The 18,467-nt window shown below is 39.9% G+C and overlaps 1 protein-coding gene across 2 annotated transcripts in view; it reads left to right on the forward strand.

The window, feature by feature from the left end:
* SRFBP1 (serum response factor binding protein 1) overlaps positions 1 to 18,467 on the forward strand; it is an 83,167-nt gene that overhangs the window by 51,381 nt on the left and 13,319 nt on the right. For both annotated transcript variants that reach the window (XM_040580203.1, XM_040580202.1), the window contains exon 4: positions 5,299 to 5,370. In XM_040580203.1, coding sequence (XP_040436137.1) covers positions 5,299 to 5,370 — 72 coding nt within the window. The remainder of the gene's footprint in view (positions 1 to 5,298; positions 5,371 to 18,467) is intronic.

The following is an 18,467-nucleotide window of genomic DNA, read 5'->3' on the forward strand; positions in this document are numbered from 1 at the left end:
CCACCCATAATTAGTTTTTTCCCCAAATTTGGTATTCCAGTGACTTTGTAGGCGGTCTTGGCTTCATGTGTTATTACCAGTGTGGTTACCTTGGTACCATCAGCCTTGCAAGATGGCTCCCCTGAAAGCTGCCCTGTACTCCACCTTTCCATGGAGCTTGTCTGTTTTTCATGTAACTCTGCCTTAATGATCTGTAAAATCCAGCCGCTCTGTCAGCTTCTCGCATTATCTGTTACATCCAGCAGTTTTCTTATGTCATGTCCAGTAGTTTCTCACATCCTGTTTATTCAACTGAACCTCAGGCCAAGGCCTAGCCCTGTGCCGGCAGCCGTGATGAGGTCCAACGGGCTGGCGGGCTGCCTTGCCTGGCGTCCCCCCGCTGCCCACCGGCGTGCGGAGCAGCTGCTCGAGCGGCGAACACCTGGAGGAGCCTCTGTCTCCACATTGTGAACATTGTTGAAAAATAGTGCAGGTCCCAGCTCTGAGAGTCAGGCTGGTCCTGCTGCTGCCACTCGGTTGCCTTCGCCACCTCCTTGCAGTCTCATCTGGGTTGCTGCTGTGGCAGTTGTTGGCTTAGCTGAGGCACCAGGACAGGGCGAGCTACGGCGTTGTGCTTTGTGTTGTGTACATCAGCCTCTTCTCTTGCACAAGTCCCCGTCTCTGAAAGGGCATCATGACAGAAGTTGAGATAGGAGTGCAGTCTGTAATGAAAAGGATTGGTTCCCCTTGTTGCTCTACTACGCGTTATCCATCAGTGTGCCAGCGTTTGCAATCTAGGGCACTTGGTGCTATCAGCGCTGGCAGTGTGTCTGCAAGTTGGTAGCTCTTGTATTTGCAGTCTCTTTCCCACAAGAGAAAAACATGGTCAGCATGCAGGGAAGCATGCATGTTGATTCCAACAGTTGTTTTTCTGTCATCTCTCAAGAGGCAGTCACTACTTCAACACCTTACTTTTAAGGCTTGTTTTTTTATAGGTATTTGGAGGTTGTTTAAAATATTTCTCAGAGATGATTTTCGAGGGAAGAGAAGTGTGTGTGTTGGTTGGGGGGGCTGGAGGGCTTTGTCTGTATTTGTCTAATCTGGGGTTATCGTGGACCGGATACTTCATGAGGTATCGTATTATCTGGTTCCCTCTTAACTTTTGTATTCCCTCAGCACTTGCAACATAACTTCTCATTAATCTTGGAAACTTACTGGCACAGGATGTTATGATACCATTTCAGAAAGCAGCTGTAATGTGTGAGGGCATGTGGAACATGGTGAGAGCTTCATTATGAGCCTCCAGTAGCAGACCTTTTCAAAGCTAAGGGTATAGTAAGTGAAGGGAGAAGGGTATAAACAAAAACAGAGAGCGGAACAGAGCTGGTGGACAAGGGATAATGGAGATAGTGACAAGGACAAAAAATCTCCAGTCACTGAGTAACGGGCCATTAAGAAGCTACTGGTATTGCTTTGGGGAAGGTCAGCCTGGACTTTGTAACTGATAAGGGGAAGCAAGATGACCTTGAGGATTTTGGGATACCGGGGGACCTGTGGACTGTATGAAATTTACTAAACAATGTTTAGGGGGCATCGGTGGGAACAGGTATCAGAGGGGGCAGTCCCAACCAGTGCCAGTCAGTACACTTACCTGACCAAGCCATGTGTCTGATCGCCACAGTCTGTATTTTTTTTATAAATCCTCTCTTAACTCTCTGTGGAATCTCACTCTTCACCCTGTGTGTGCAAGTTCTGTGGGGACTAGGTGCCAGCTATGGGAGGGACTGGCATGAGTGGGTGCAGGACCAGAAACTGGAGTCAGACAAGGGTGTAGGTGCCCCAAGCCTGTGGTGTCAGGCGCAGAAACAGGTGAGGGTCTCGGCTCCAGCCACGGGGGCAGGAGCAACACATGTCCTAGCTGGGAGGACAGGGACTGTGTGTGCTCTGGGTACAGCTGTGGGTGAGACTGCAGGACAAGCTCTCAGCCCAGCATCTGGACTGGGACCGGACCACAGGTCGCAGCCTGCATGCCTGGTGTCTGCTGCTGATGGAGGCAGGCAGTGTCTGTATTTTCACATGGTTTGACCTCACATGTGTCTGTTTGGTATGTCTAACTCACTAACAAACTTCAAGTTGTACTAGCAGTGAGTGGGAGACATTGTGTCCCAGCAGGGGTATCAGGTGGACAGAGGGCCTGTTCTGGTGTTTGGGATAAACCTAAGCATGGGGTACCTGTAAGACAAGAGTGTGAGTGCGTGCATCTGCCTGCTAGTGATTTGCTGCCAGCCAGCAAGTAGGAGGCCCGTGAGATGGATAAAAGGGCTCTGGACGTAGGCAGAGGATTAGATGGACAGGGGGATATGCTGTGCTGATATTTGAGGGATCCATGAATATGCATGTATGCATGTGCTCGTGAATCTAGAGGGGGGTAGGAGGGAGCACACTCAGTATCCTGACCAGATGAAAAGGAGGTTGGCTGGCTGTACTTAAGTTCACATGAGTTGTGGGAGTATTACACGTGGCTGCTGTCAAAGGCGGTGCCTTGTTTATGGCAGCTCACTGCATAGCTGAGCTTCACTATTGGTTGAACCTGCTACATCTGTGGACCTGGGATGGAGACCTCCAGATCTCTGTATGCACCAGGCTAGGCTCCAGCAGCAGGGCCAGAGGAATCCCTGGACTGGTCCCAGAGATGCTGGAGGTGACAGCCGCTTATAACATCCTGTAGCATAATCAGTGAAAGAAGATTTCGTAATAGATATTCAATGCAAAAGTTCTCTTTGTGAGTTGGGAGTTCTTGAGCTACGGGCAAAGTTGACAAAATTATGCTGGGGAAGATATCACCATAACCTTTTCCTATTTTCTTGTCTGCTGCTGACCATTAATAGATGCAGAAGAAAGGTCTTTATTCCAATAACTTGACTTATATGACTGCTTTTACAAAACCAGGGTGCTGCTGAAAACTATTAAGTCAAAAATGCTTGCTTTGCCTTAAATTTAAGAGATATGAAGGAAGCACTTTATATATTTGCGGTTTTAAGCCTTAACAGGAGGTTCTTGGCCTCATTCTGTATTCTAAGCATATCAGTGAAGCTCCATTCATTATTTCACATTCCAAACTGTAATTCTTTCTTCGTTATTATGCTTGATTCTGCAGTATTAAGGGAGTTCTGCAATATTGTCATACAAAATTTAAACCTTTGACATCCTAGTGCAGGGATTGCTGAAGTTTACCTGCCTCCCCTCTGAACCAGGTTGCTGCGTTTGAACCCTAAAGAGACAGGATATAGGCAGATTTATTTGGGATGAAGATCAGATAAATTATCTTTTTTTTTTTTAATAAAGCAACAGCTTGATTTAATGAATAGTATTGCGTTCCAGAGCTTCATTCATAGCCCCCAACCAACTATGTGACAGTAAGCATGTCACTTAACCACTGTGTCCTACTTTCACCATCTGTGAAATGCTTTGAAAAGTCATGGAAAACTGAATCATAGGTCTTTTCCATCTCTAGATTCTGTTAGGTCATCCAACTGTCTATCTGCCAGTAGAAGATTGTTTCCTATATCCACCAGTGTTTTTCCAGTCTGGATTCTGTCCTCCAAGTGATTGGTCTTCCACCAGTGTACCTCTGGGAGATGATTTTGCAGACTTCTAGACCTCATTGTCAGGAAGCTCTTCTGACATTCACAAAAAGAGATTTATTTTTTTATTATTAATTTTTTTTGTTACTTTGTCCCCATTATTATATGTTTTGTTATAGTTGTAAGACACATGCTATTTACACAAACCTTAAAGGTCTAGGTAACATATAGAAGGAAGGACAGCGTAGGGCTTTGAAACATAAGGTGTGACTGTGTTTACGAAAGTAATCTACTTGGTTCTTTCTGAAATTACATCTAAGGAAGTGTGCAGACTGCTCCAGACTTAGGACAGAAACAGGGTAGAATATGGAAACTTAATAATTGAGCAGGGTATTAAAGTGTGGGAATACTCATCAAGGATAATTAAGTAGGGAAAAATAGAGAAAGGAACAGATACAACTTAGTTGTTGGACATTACAGTCTTTGCTATTATATAGTACACGTTTTTTTCCTAGCCATTTGTAAATTATCATGTCTCCCATAATTTGATTTGCATTTGAATCTTTGCTAATACATTAATTATTCTAAGCCAATAGTTACAGTAGTTGCTTTTAAGGGTTTTCAGTTTGTGCCTTGCTTGTCCAGATCTGAGTGTAACGTTAACTACAGGTGCGGCCCAAGCACCTGGACATGTCTTGTTTTCTCAACTGTAGTACCTTGCATGGGCGCTTCCAGTTTAGGTTTTCTTCTTCATTATTAACCACAAGTGTTGCAAAATTAGTGTATTTTATATTTAAGTCATCTAGTTTCCTGGAATTTTAGAAATTCAGCAAACATAATTTTCTTCAAGTGTTGAAGCCACCAGCATTTTGATACAGGATACATCTAGTTGAAAGCTATCAGAATAACTAGGTTTCTTTGTACAAAGTTTCTCATTTTTCAGAACTATAAATTTGGGTTCTACATAACAGTAGTTAAACTGCTTTTAAAATGGCTATCTGACAAACAACTGGTATGTAACAGGATTTGACACAGTGCCCTTGGAGGAAAAATCCAATATTCGATGCATTCAATTGATAAGGTTAATAGGGCATTTTGTAATACAACATATATAAAGAATGTATTTTTAAATAATGAGAAATCTGCTATGGGGGCATGTTTCATAAAATATTCAACTTTTAACAAAATCCACTTGTCCAGGATTTTCATTCCTCTATTTCAGCTGCCAATGGAAATGCTTAAGTCCAGGAATGAAAGCTGCATGTGTAGTCAGTCTCTTCAGAAAAGAAATATTTTATTTTTTTTTTCTCCTCAGCTTAATTTTCTTTGTTTTAAACTTATGCATTCATGTATGTTGATAAGTTCTGGTATAACTTGAGAATCTAAGATAAGTGAGGCATTTAAAACCTTCCAAAGTTTATTTGTAGCACAACTATACAAATTAGACATTTATGTAAATAAAATCAGCCTTCTGCATACTTTGCTGTTGAAAATTTCTGTTGTCCTCAGTAGTAGTAGGTAACAGTCAGATTAGTTGTAAGTAACGTTTTGGAAGTCAGTAAATGTAGTATTTTACATACACACAAAAGAAATCTCTGTGTAACAAACTGATTTCCTTCCTGTAAGAGATCAGAGGGGGATTCCATGAAGTTAGAATGTTTATGAGGAAGGTGAACCTTAGAAAGATTTTATGAAGTCTGGTCATAAGAAGAATAAATATGTCTTTCATCCACAGGAGATAAAGCCAGATGAAGTTACCAGAATGGCTCTTAGAACAGAAGTTAATTTCGAAACTGTCTGCAGAAAGGTGAGGTTTGATGTTTCTTATTTTATTTCCACTGCTTCTGTGAGTGTGAAAGTGCTTCTTAGGAAAAGGTGCATATGTGGGTGGGAGTACATGCATCTGCAATGTGTTTGGTATGTTAGAGTGCATCTTCGTTATAGACCTTATTTCCTTTTCTAAGGAAAAATTGTATAGCTGTTTAGTACAAGTGGCTTGTCATCTAGACTGGTGGGCTAATCCCTAGTAACTAGAACAGAATACCAGGAAACATAGTAGTGGTTTTTGAGTCTTCATAAATAGATTCATTTTATGTAGTATATATACGGTTCAGTCAGTGTAAAAATATCTAAGCTTTCAATAACAGTTAGAAAAAGACTAAACACTTCTAGATGCAGTTTCCACATGTGAACAAAATGTGACAAACAAAGGTAGAATTTTAATAACCCTGTGGCTCACAAATTTCAGTGCAGTGTTTCTCCTGAAGCCCACCAGTGGTACATTATTAAATATTACCTATCTAACTACTGATGTTTGTAAGAGATAAAGATGTACAAGTGGGAAGACGCTTGTTGAAATAAGCAGTTGAGGTTGCGGATGCTCTAGAAGAAAAGTGAAGAAGAGCAGAAACAAGTACTGGTTTAAGGGATGTGCTGCAGAACTGATGTCAGAAACAATTCTGAATCAATTCCTTCCCGTCTTCCTGAATTCTTATGGGTGGGTCCACTGAGGGAGTCTGAAATCTGAAATATTTATAGTCTAGAGGCTAAGTTTTCATGTAGAATAGAGTCACTTCATCCTATAATGGCATCATTGATTTGTAATATAGCTATGCTGTTGCAAAGCACAGTCATGTGTGATACCGTTAAGTTATTAGCGTAGTGTGCAGTAGGATTTCCATGCTTCATGTGAGCAAAATCAAGCGAAGAGGAAAGTTTTATAGGAATTTTGTATTTCATGAACAGTGTTTGGATGGAAGTATCTTACTGCTTTTCCTTCTCTTAATGATAAAGAAGAGTAAAAAAGGTAACAGATAAACTGATATGGAGCCTAAAAGCAGCATTCTTCTTTTAAATCTATTTGACTGAGGTTTTCCAGTCTGAAGGTGAGCTAGTAAAAAACTCGTTGCTGTAATATTAGAAATGGTGCAGAAGTGAAGATTCTGGATGTATGAGGGCACATGGAGAGGGATTTTGTGCTTGAAAAGGGTTGCTAAATTCAAACAGTAAGACATTTTGCCACTTCCTGTAGGAGATTCTTCTGCCAAGAATTCAAACAGGTCAGGCTTATGCTGGCCACACAAAGTATAGAAGCTCCAAAATTAAGTAACTGATGCTGTTGTTTTAAAGGAGTTTACATGTTTACAATTGGAATTTTATTTTCTATGAGGACAACTTTATTGCTGAGAATACAGAAGGAATATTATGAATCTTACTAGTTTATTTTGTCCCGTTATTTTTGATGTATTCATAGTCATGGCTGATTGTATGCTTTCCATATTTACTTAAAATAGGCTTCAATTAGCTGTAATCCTTGAAAGCAGGTTATACAGGTATCTTCATGGAATTGTTTTGGGGTTTAGAGCTGTTATGTCTGTTACGTTTTGCTGGTCTTGTTGTTCAGTGGTACAAAAGTCTATTGATCTCACACCTTGTAGTGAGTGTGTCTCATCTTTCATACCAAGTTTGTGGATAGGTGCTGATGCTTTTTTAAACCCGTAGAGAGTTTTTAACCTCACTGCAGTGGAAGAACATGAACAATTCATTATTACAGTACTGTTGACAAGTGGTGGCTAAGCCATCATAAATCTATTAGTTGCTTGGTTGGCCATAGCATATCCCCAATGAAGAAGGTGTCCCTTCTGTTCTTTAACAAAAGTTAATTGTCCAATATATTATCTCTTCTTTTCCCCCAGTTACTTATTAAACACAATAAAAAAAAAATCATTGATTTTCTATTCCTAGCAATATTCAGTAGGTCACATGAAATGCAGACTATACTGTTTACCTTTTCATTAACTTGAGTTTCGAAATATTTGAAGAAAAACATCCTGTGGCTGTTTTCATTTTCAGAATACGTTTGTTTTCATTGATAAAATGCAATCTGCTTTTAATTCACTGTGGAATGCTGAATATTAGTTTTTCATAGTGGACATGTAGTCAAGATATTTGTTTAATTCCTTTTGCCCACTGAGATTTTATGTTCCATTACTATGTTTCCCCAATATTTTTTTCAGAATAAGATAAGCATACTTTCCTCTTTTAAAGAGTTTGCATATGTTTTAGTCAATAGCAAATGGCACTGTAACTTGAGTTCTTATGATTTAGCTGTCAGTATTCTGTACTGGTGGTTGCTAATAAGCAAATGAGATTTATCATAGTTGCAGAGTGAGTTGGCAAGAGTCACCAGCCACATGACACAAGACTTCTTCCTTTCTGATTTATAAAAATGTTGCAGGGCTTACCACATTACTGTAAGACAAGAAGCAGTAGGTGCATTTCTGCTGAAATAATTTCAATCCATTTTAATATTTCTGCAGCTGGCACCACTGCTATCAACAGATGAAAAATTATATAGTAAAAGTTGTAATGAAGTTGCCGTGCAACTATTAACTAGACTTTATGTTGTTGGTGCTTAGTTACAGCTGTTGAAAAATGGAACCTTTATTTTCTAGGGTTTGACTGGGGTTTTTGTGCACTTCCTGTACGCAGTTTTATACTATCTGCAACAAATGTATTTGCCAGCCATTAAAAAAAGTAAAAAACATGGCAAATCTGTTGTCTAATGTTTTTTCAAACTGGAATTTCCAGCTGTGATTGCATTTTGAAGTGTTCCGTATAGTATATGTACCTGAACTCTTATGGGAGGCTTGGTTTGTTAGTGGTGTGCTCCGGCACCCTGAAGTTACCAATTGGAATCTCATCCTAAAAATGCTGTGCATTACAAGCAGGAAACTGACTTAGGAACTGACTAAAGTCTGAACTGTTATCTTCAACTTATTGCTAACATAGTTTTAAGGTAGCTTAGATGGGTTAACATAGGCAGGATAGATAGGTTAATATGTATTAGTATTTTTCTGTTAGTAGAGAAATTATACAGGGAAATTGTATCTATCATCTTTGCTGTTTCTCCTGAAAAGGTGACATTGGTCCACCTGTGAACGCCTTCGTCATAACTGGTTTGTTTTGTTGCCTTTGCACCAGGTGCTAACAGATACTAACTTACTGTAGTATGTCATTTAGTCTTCCTTCCAGTAAGTCTCTGGGACTTAAGTGTTTTAAGCACTGAGAATGACAGAATTCTACTCCAGCATAATCAAAACTCTACTACAAGCGACAATCTGGAATGTTCACTTGCCTTAAGTCAAAATACTTCCTAGGTTTTCTAAATAATTCAGCAACTTTCAAATGGGGGTGGGGCGTGGGGTGAAGATTGAAAGTGCAACTGCAAAGAACTATTGTATTTTTCTTTGAGTGAAAAATAGAGTACCAGTATATGTTATTGTCAGGGCTTGAATTGAGCACATGCTTCTGACTTGCAGAAATACCAACAAATACTTACAGATGATAAATACATCTCTTTTTTGCTCCAGATACAGTCTTCACATAACCTTAGTAGCATCATTTTCCTTTTTTTGCACTGAGCTCTAATCTGTGGTTCTTGAGAACAGCAGCACCTTTTCCTACTAAGCCCTGTATTTTCAACTGTTACTCCAGTCCTGCCGTGTTTGAATCATGCAGATGCTTGTCTGCAAAGAGGATTCCGCACAGCAAATTTTGAGTGTATTGTGATCTTCATGAGTTCATTGGGCCATGCCACATACCTCGTGAGTCTCAGAATTACTGAAAAGCTTGCCACAATTTCTGTGTTGAGAAATTTCTTCTAAACCAGAAATGTAAGCCATTACTAGCTGTTAGAAGTTTTTTGGGTTGTTGGGTTTTTTTGCTAATGTAAGGCCTCGTGAGCTTATTTTGGATTGCTTCACATTCAGAAACCAACTTTGTCTTGTTTGGAATTTTAAAAGGAATTCAAAGGCTTTAGAAACAGGATCTCAGGCAGCTCATGTACGGCCATAGAGACGTGCCAGGATTTGACTGAGCAGCCTGATGCACAGTATGATTTTGACCATTAAAAGTCTAAGCTGCCTGTACTTAACATGGTTTCAGAGGTGTGACATTAGGGCTATGTAGCTTCAGGTCCAGGTATTTTTAATGGATGCCCAGGGACTGTTATGCTTCAGTTAAAGTTCTGGGGTTTTTTTTCAGGGATGAGTGAATTTAATATCTATGGCTCTTAACCTATATGTCTCAAATGGATTTGGGATTGGGAAACCAGCTAAAACACGGACAGTAATCAGAAAAGGTTTTCTGTGATTTACCAAAGGAGAGTTCACTGTTTCACATGTGAGAAGACCCTGTTTCACCTCCCAAACTCCTCTGAATTCACTGAATCTCTGATACAGGATTAAGGAAGTCCTTGGGCAAGAAGAACATAAGAAAGAGGTAGAAAAACATTTCTGCACAGGACAGATGAGAACAAAAAGGAGGAAGTTACAGGACTGATTATATATTACCTTTATTTCTTTCAAAAGAGTGTTGAAGTTGCATATCAAAATAGCATTTCTCAGATTTGTATCACCTTCCTTTAAAATTATGCCGGTGATGGCTTGCGATTAGTCTGTTTATCAGAAAGACAACCTCTTTCTTATCAGTAACCAAAAAAAAGAGTGAGAATAGGGTGGTCACAGTGCTTGTGTTGTCCTATGTTCTTCTGTTTAGATTTACACTGAAAACCTGTTTTACACCAACAATCTGTGAAAGGCAGTTTATGAAAGGCTTCTAGCTTTGAGGCATTGACTAATAGTCTGTAAGTAATTATTTGGAGCATCAGTTTCCCCAGAGTCTTATCACTAGATGGTAATCTTTGGTAACGAGACACTAGCACATGCAGGATAGGGTTACACAATCAATAAATGCATAACATTCATTCTAATGAATACAGTTATTTATTAATGAAATTTTAAACTTGATGCTGCTAATACTTTTTAACTGTGAGACAGAAAGAAAGGAAGATGCAATTTCTGAATCAAGTAGAACTTTTGATTAAACACATCTGCATTTGAGAAGGAGCAGTCATACCTGTATTTTCTAACTTGTAAAAATAAAAAGGTTTCTATTTTAGCTGAGAATTCTAAATGTACACTTGTAATATTTTACTTTATTTTTAAAACTTTTTCTAGTGGAAAATATATAAAACCAAGACCTCTGTATTCTCTGTGGATTAATCTGAGGAAATGCACTAAATGATAAAAGGGGCCTGATGCAAAGTGTTTTGCAGTTTAGTTGAAGACTTTCTGTTAACTTCAAAGACTTTGGGTCAAGCACAGAGTAGTTGCTGTCTTGCGTTTAGGCTTTGGGGGATTTTTCCACAACCTCCTCCCTTCTCCACCCCCCACCCTTCCCCCTCACCTCCCCCGAAGAAGAATTCTACTGACCACAAAAACATATACTGATTAGGATAGATGTTATTATTGGTATAAATCTTCTGTTTCTGTTGTTACTGCCTTTAATAGCAGCATAACTAGATAATTACTGATGTGGATTTTTAACATTCTTTGCTTATGAAAATATTTTGTTTGCAATCCATAAACCATAGGGCGAGTACTACTGTATGAATCAGTCTTTTGTCTAATACTTATATGATAGTCTATCAGTTTTGTATAATATGCTTATCAATAATTCTTTGCACTTTGGTGTTTTGTGGTTTGATTTTGGCTATGCAGGGGTAAATGCCTGGTATTTTGGGGGAACCCATGAAAAACTTCATCCTCTTTTTTTTTTTTAATCTAAATTCTATTTGTTACACTCTTCTTAAATTAGAAATTGTGTATAGATAATCAGAGCATACTTAAAAGAAGAACATGTGATAACTTAATAGTTTAGTGATGACCTACCCAGACTCTGTTAGCACTACCTCCATCTCATTCCCACCCCACCCCCCTTCTTTCTTTCTAAGTATCAGTTATTGGAAACATCAGCTTCACCTACTTTTGCTAAGAATGTATTGCCTTGTACCTGCAGGGATGTTTCCATTCTCCAACAAAGTGTTTATGCTGTGAATAGTAAAATAATAATACTCTCTTTCCTACAAGTTAAATCGTTGTGTTACTTACTTGTTTCAGTATGGAAATGAAGGTATTAACTTGCATATCAGATACCAGGTATACTTTTCTGTATCTAATAGTTGCATCTGTCAACATTTTACATTTTTGGAAATGTGTTGCATTAATTTAATGGCATAATTTCCTGTAACACAGGCTAAAATCATTTGCTTGATGCTGGGAATCAGTGTTGCAGAGTTGAATTCTTTTTGTCCGGAGTATTTTGACTTTGAATGGGAGTTACACTGAATGTATGAAGCCACTGTTCCCTGAGAATTTTCCATGTCAAACACCAGATGTTAACATTAAACAGGAATGTCTGTGGTCTTCCTTAGACTACTGATGAAGTGAAGAATTTTGCATTCAGTGATGAATATCACATTCAGGCGTAAATACTTTCTCTGTGTGACTGATTGTTTTTTGTTTTCCTGAAGGTTCCCCTTCTTTTGGATTTGATCACTTGAACTGCAAGTTGTTTAGCCTGTCTTCTAAATACACTTCTCTATATTTTAGAGCCTAGAATCAATTCCTACGGCTGCAATTGGAAGTTTTATGTCAGTATAAAACTAACTCTGTCAATTTTTGACAAATCTCTCTCCGCTTTTCTCTCACCACCTTCTGCACCCAATTGTCCATCTGTTTGCTAGCCCAGCCAGTATCATTCCCTTTCTAGGCTTCCAGTGGGGAAGTTCAGGCTCCTGTCTATGCTTTTTTCTGTCCACTGCCCTCCCACCTTTGGTTAGCCATTCCTTCTGGCCCCTTGACCTTTCCCTTACTTTCTCTGGGCCATTTTGTAGATCTCTTCTCAGTTAGCCCTTTGCATTCAAACTAGGCTGCCACACATGTGCCTCAGTAGAGTCAGCGTCTGAGACAAGGAGATAGGCTAGACCAAAGATGCCATCATCTTCAACAGCAGGGTAGCAATTGCAGTGATCTAAGTCTAATTACAGCTTGGATTTTTTCCATTCTGGAAAGAATGTGGAAAGTTCAGTATTTAAATAAACTGCTAGTAACTTAGGCAGTTTTTCACAGAGATACTATGTTTGTATCTGACAGAAAAAGGCAGTCTCCTGTCAATGTTAAGTTACTGTCAAACTAAGTTACTAGTACAGGGATCTTTCTACCATTCATTTGCATTCCTGTGAAGCTGCCCTACTTAATTCTGTTGCCTGACTGAACTGACTGTTCAATACTATTCCAGTGTATTCCTGTCCTTAGACAAGGCTTAGTCTCAAAAGTTATGGGATTGGTTTTGATTTGAATATGCTCATTTCACTTATTTGGTGTGTCAGACCAGAATGTGGGCAGGCATATTGTTGTTAGTAAAGCTCGGAGGGAGTCGATTCACATTTTTGAAAGTGATACCTAGCTTGGATCATACAGGTGATTCAGATACAATGAACATGCTTGCAAGAGCATAAATGGACAAAATGGTGGGTGCGGAAGAGCAGTCTTTTTAAGCCCAAATACGCTTGTGCAGATGCACATGGCTGGTTTTTTTCAGTCCCAGAAACATTTATATCACAGCACTAATGAAAGACAAGCAACTCTCAACCTAATTCCTATTTTTAATGAGTATTTAAGTGATGTCTGTAAATGTCTTAATGGATATGAGATGTCATGGGAACAGTAGAGGAAAACATTAGAAAAATTTTGGGTTTATGCTTTTCTTGAAGAAAATGCAGGGGAAAAAATGTAGTGTAACAAGAGGTTCTCAAGGTGTGGTGATGGGTGTGGCTTTTTTATTGGGGGGTGGTGTCTTTATTATTTTTTATTTAAATAAAAGAAGGCCAAGTTACTGATGTCCAGAATCTCCTTGGTATCCTTCTCCAAAATACTGTTCAGACTTGCATACAGTGCCCAAGAGGCAGGCAGAGGTCCTGAATCTCGACGTATGGTTGAGAGTCTGGTATAAAAAAAGAGTTATTTAGGTGTTTGGAGAACCTGTGTTGGAAGAACTTGATACAAAAGATGCATTATAACCAAAATTCTGCCAGGCTGCTAGCACTGAAAATTTTAAAGGTCATAGAGGAATACTTAAACTAAAAGCATGGGGAAGGCAATATGCATGGGGAACATCTGTTTCACAATGACATGACCAACAGGGGGCATGCAACTGCTTTTCAGAATGCTTCGTAAGGGCCAAGGAGGGTACCGCTTTATCCAATAAAAAATGAAGGTGAATCAGACTGCCTACAGTGCCAGCTGATTGCCATCTCCGATACTAAGGTACAGAGAAAGGGTTTAAATTAGGAATGCTTCCATGCCAGTCCTTGAACCAAAAAAAATTAATGGAGGGAGAGTAGGATAGCTGACGTATAGCGTTATCATATAATAGATGTCCTCCTTCTAACAGGTCTTCAAGATGATTAATGGAAGGTTCCATCTTTACATTCCATCTTTACAGGGATAGCAGAGTAGGGTGTATGTGCATGAGAATGTGCTGTGTTATGAAGCACTGTATTTTAAGTCTAACAGCACAAATGTATTACAGGAAAAGAAAAGTACTAAGAAACCTTTTAAACAGAAGTTCCAACTGTCATAAAAATTTGATAGTAGTAATGTGCTACAGCCTTGTCATGATTTTGCCCTAGCACATTCTCCATCCATTATTCCATGTCATTTATGCCATCCTCAAGTACCACACTATCCAATACATCCTCATTAACCACCATCCCCATTCCCATCCTTTGATATAATACACAGATATCATTCCCCTAGTCTATGGACCACCTCTGTAAAATGTTTGTCAAATGTCCACAAAATGTCCTCTGAGTTAATTTAATCCATGAGCTTGGGCTCTGTCTTGTTATGGGTGTCACTCAGAAGAGGAGAGGTGGTGTGTTGCATGGAGTTACTGGACACCAAAGCCAGCTGAGATTGGGTCACTGCTGCACTTGCACTGCTTCTTGTGAGGCTTGACCTCCACTGGTTTGGGTGGCTCCTGCTGTAGTAATTCCTCTAATATGCAACTCAAATAATGGGTTACAATAATTCAAAGGTATTTCCATTACAATCTCCACCCCAGTCCCTTTGAGCCAGCTTATAGGGTTTAACGTGGCAGTGACTTCCTCCCCTTGCCCCTGCTCCAGCTTGGACGTATCCACAGACTGCAGTCCCTTAGGGTTGTACCTACTCCAGGACTGCAGTCCCTTAGGGTTGTACCTACTCCAGGTAGAGCCTTATCTGTGAGCCACAGTCTCTCCAGGGGGACACCTGCTGCGGCATAGACTTACCCACAGCCACAGCTGCTTTGAGGTGCCCCTGTTCCAGTGTGGCCTTACCCATGGGCCACAATGCCTTCAGAGACAGACCTGCTCTGGCGTGGCCTTACCCACAGTCACAGTCCCTTCAGAAGTAAACATGCTCCAATGTGGTCTTACCCCTGGCTGCAGTCCCTCCAGGGCTGTACCTGTTCTGTCGTGAGCTTATCCATGGCCACATATTTTGAGGTGCTCCATCATGACCTCATGCATAGCCACTGATGCTTCAAGGTGTATCTGCTGCAGCATGGATATCCACAGCCACAGATGCTTCGAGGTGGACCTTTTCCAGCGTGGACTTGTCCTTGGGCCAGGATTCCTTCAAACGTATGTCTGCTGCAGCACAGACATAAGCATGGCCACAGACACTTCAAGATACACCTGCTCTGACATGAATTTATTCATGGCCACAGATGCTTCAGGGTGTCCTGCTGCCACATGGACTCATCCACAGGTCAGCCTCCCCTCGACTCGAGTTCACCCTGGAGTTCCAGCCTGTCCAGCAGAGCAGCACAGACACAGCAGCCATGCCCTGGCCACCTGCCAGCCCCGGCGCGTCGCCATGGCTGTTACCAGCATGTTCCTGGGCACAGCACAGTGAGATGATCAGCAGTACAGCAAGCAGCGAAAGCAAGAAGCAGCCACTAACAAGCACTAGACTCTAATATACAGTGAGGCAAGCAAACCCCGTGGCAAGCACAGAAACTTGCCCATTAATAGCTAAGCAGCAATAACAGCTATAAATTCAATCTTTCACATTCCAACTAAATCTGTCATTATCTCAAACCCTTTTGCCCCATGTTGTGTGCCAAAAAGGACTGTTGTGCTTTAACCCCAGCCTGCAACTAAGCCCCACACAGCTGCTTGCTCACTCTCTCCCAGTGGGATGGGGGAGAGAATCAGAAAAGTGAGAAAACTCTTGAGTTGGGATAAAGACAGTTTAACAGGTAAAGAAAAAGCTGTGCATGCAAGCAAAGCACAACCAGGAATTCATTCACTATTTTTCATTGGCAGGCAGGTGCTCAGCCATCCCCAGGAAAGCAGGGCTCCATCACACGTAACAGTTCCTTGGGAAGACAAACACCATCACTCCAAACATCTCTCCCCTCCCCCCCCCCCCCCCTTCCTTCTTCTTCCCCCAGCTTTATATGCTGAGCATGATGCCGTATGGTATGGAATGTCCCTCTGGTCAGCTGGGGTCAGCTGTCCAGCTGTGTCTTCTCTCAGCTTCTTGTGCACCCCCAGTCCACTTGCTGTTGGGATGGTGTGAGAAGCAGAAAAGGCCCTAGCTCTGTGCAAGCACTGCTCAGCAGCAACTGAATCATCCCTGAATTACCAACATTGTTTCCAGCACAAATCCAAAACATAGATGCTGTACTCACTACTGTGAAGAAAATTAACTCATCTGCAGCCAAAACCAGCATAAGCCTCCAGTCAGAATGATGATGGTGAACAGAAAATGTTAAATGAGATTAGAGAAGCTACAAATTTAGAATATATACTAATAGTGAGAGTTTTCAGTTACCCTTAATTCACTTAGGTACTAAAGACAGAATCTTTGAATTGCATCCTTTAAATCAGTTTATAAAGTTGATCCACATGAAGAGGCAGGGAGAAGGGTATGCTCAACCCAATGAGAAAGTAAACCCTGTCTTGCCATCCATCTGTCTGCAAATGCTCTAATTATTGGTACACTTTAAGCAATGTCAGCCAAGGTTACTGAAGGTGGTTTAAAAAGCATTAACTTCCAGCAGTGTTGTTTTTTGTGTGAGAAATCAAAATCAGTGTACCACTGAGGGAAAGGTGGCCATGGTTCATTACCTCTTGATCCTGTTTTGAGAAGCACCATAGAGCTGGCACAGAAGGTAAGTGCAAGGAGAGACAACATAATGTAGAACATACATAAGTTAAAATCTTTCATTATTTTGGTTGCTTAAAGAACTTAAAAGTGTTAAGATGTCTTTAATGTTATATAAACAGTTGTAATCTTTTATGTTAAAGACTGACAGCTACTCACATGTTACTAGCTGGAAAAGCTCTTTCTGTACATATGCTTTATAGTGTGACTCAGAATTGCATTACAAAATCAGAAAGAAATAAGTCTGACATTCCTGATGTTTCTGAAAATGAAAAACAGCTGCTGCTGTCTTTTGCTCTTTTTATTTTTATAAATGAAACTCTTATCAGTTTTTCATTATGTATCATACAAAAATAAAGTACAAAACCATTCTGATTTCTTCCTCTCTTCCCAAACCAGATCAGTTTTTTGAAGTGCTGCAACTCAGAATTAAGAAATAGAGATTTATAAAAATAAAAATAATTTTTAAAAAGTTATGGAATTAGATGGGCCTTTTCAGCTCACTATGAAGCCCATCAAGTCTCTTAACACTGGAAAATTAGACAAAAAGTGCTAGAGGGTACTGTTGCTTGAACCTTTAAAACTTAACTGGAGAAGGTGAAAAATTAGATCTTGAATTTTTTTAATTCTGTTTAAAGAAAAATCTCATCTATTGGGATGTCAATGTAGCTGCTAAGACCAGCTACATTAAAAATTTACAGCTTGGTAAAATGAGAGTATCAGTTTACAGCATAGCACTCCTCTATGGCAAGATTGCTAGGTAAGAGAAAGTATGGGAAACATGAGGTAACTAGTCATTTAGTGAAAGTATAACAGCATTAAATTTAAAGCATGATGGTCTAGTTTTCCTTGGGTTTGGAATATGAATAACTGCATGATGATTGAAATGGTTGGGTGACTACACATTAGGAAAATTCTGCATGCCAGAGTTAAGTAATAATGTAATGGCCTCAAAGATGCCGGAGAGCCTCTAAGCATAAAGGTGACTGTTCTGTATGCCATATGGTGAAATACCTGCTATAAAATGTGGACATCCAGGATTTCCATTTATTTTACATCCATCACGTGCTGACACGCTCAAGTAATATCAGGGCTTCCATATATAACTAACATGTGTTTATCATTAGAGTAAGTTTTGAATGCATATACTCCCTCAATAGACTTAATGATGGAAAATCTACGTTTTGGTGCCAAAGAACTGGTATGTTTATCTCAGATGTTTTAATAGTTTTTCAGTGAACTGAATTTATATTTCCATTGTCTTTTTCAGAAAGTGGCTGAAAAAACATATAGATTAAAAGAAATCTGTTTTCAATTGTGCACAAAAATTGCAATGTGGTATGCCAAGAAATTCTGTCTTGTTTTGAATAGCATATTATAACATGCCCTACCCCTGGTTAGGGTGTGCGGCGGTTGTGAAGTCTTTAAGTCATCTGCGCCTCCAGATCTCTTGCTCTCATATTTAGTTCCTTCAGCAATGCTCTGAACAGAAATACGTCTCTCCTGAGAATTTTACCTGAAGGCATTGACCTGACAATAGTTACATATAGGTGTGTTCCCTGGTGGCGGTGCTTGTAAATGTGAAGGTCTGAGCAAGACAGGGTTTGTTGGCGGGGATAAATCAATTACTTTTATTTTATAAATTATGTAAAATTAAATGGGAGTTTGTTTTTGGGATGTTAGCTAGCTTTGAAGCTTTGCATCTGTTTTAAATTTGAAGATCTGAACTATGTCTACTTTTCTGTGTTATAAACTGTTTTTCATATGTGCTTATACATGTTGTGCTGTATCAGGCTGCATCTGACAAGTGATAATTTGAGGTCTGAGCATCTGTTTTACAGTG

This window comes from Falco naumanni, chromosome Z, assembly GCF_017639655.2.
Source record: "Falco naumanni isolate bFalNau1 chromosome Z, bFalNau1.pat, whole genome shotgun sequence".
Classification (NCBI taxonomy): Eukaryota; Metazoa; Chordata; class Aves; order Falconiformes; family Falconidae; genus Falco; species Falco naumanni.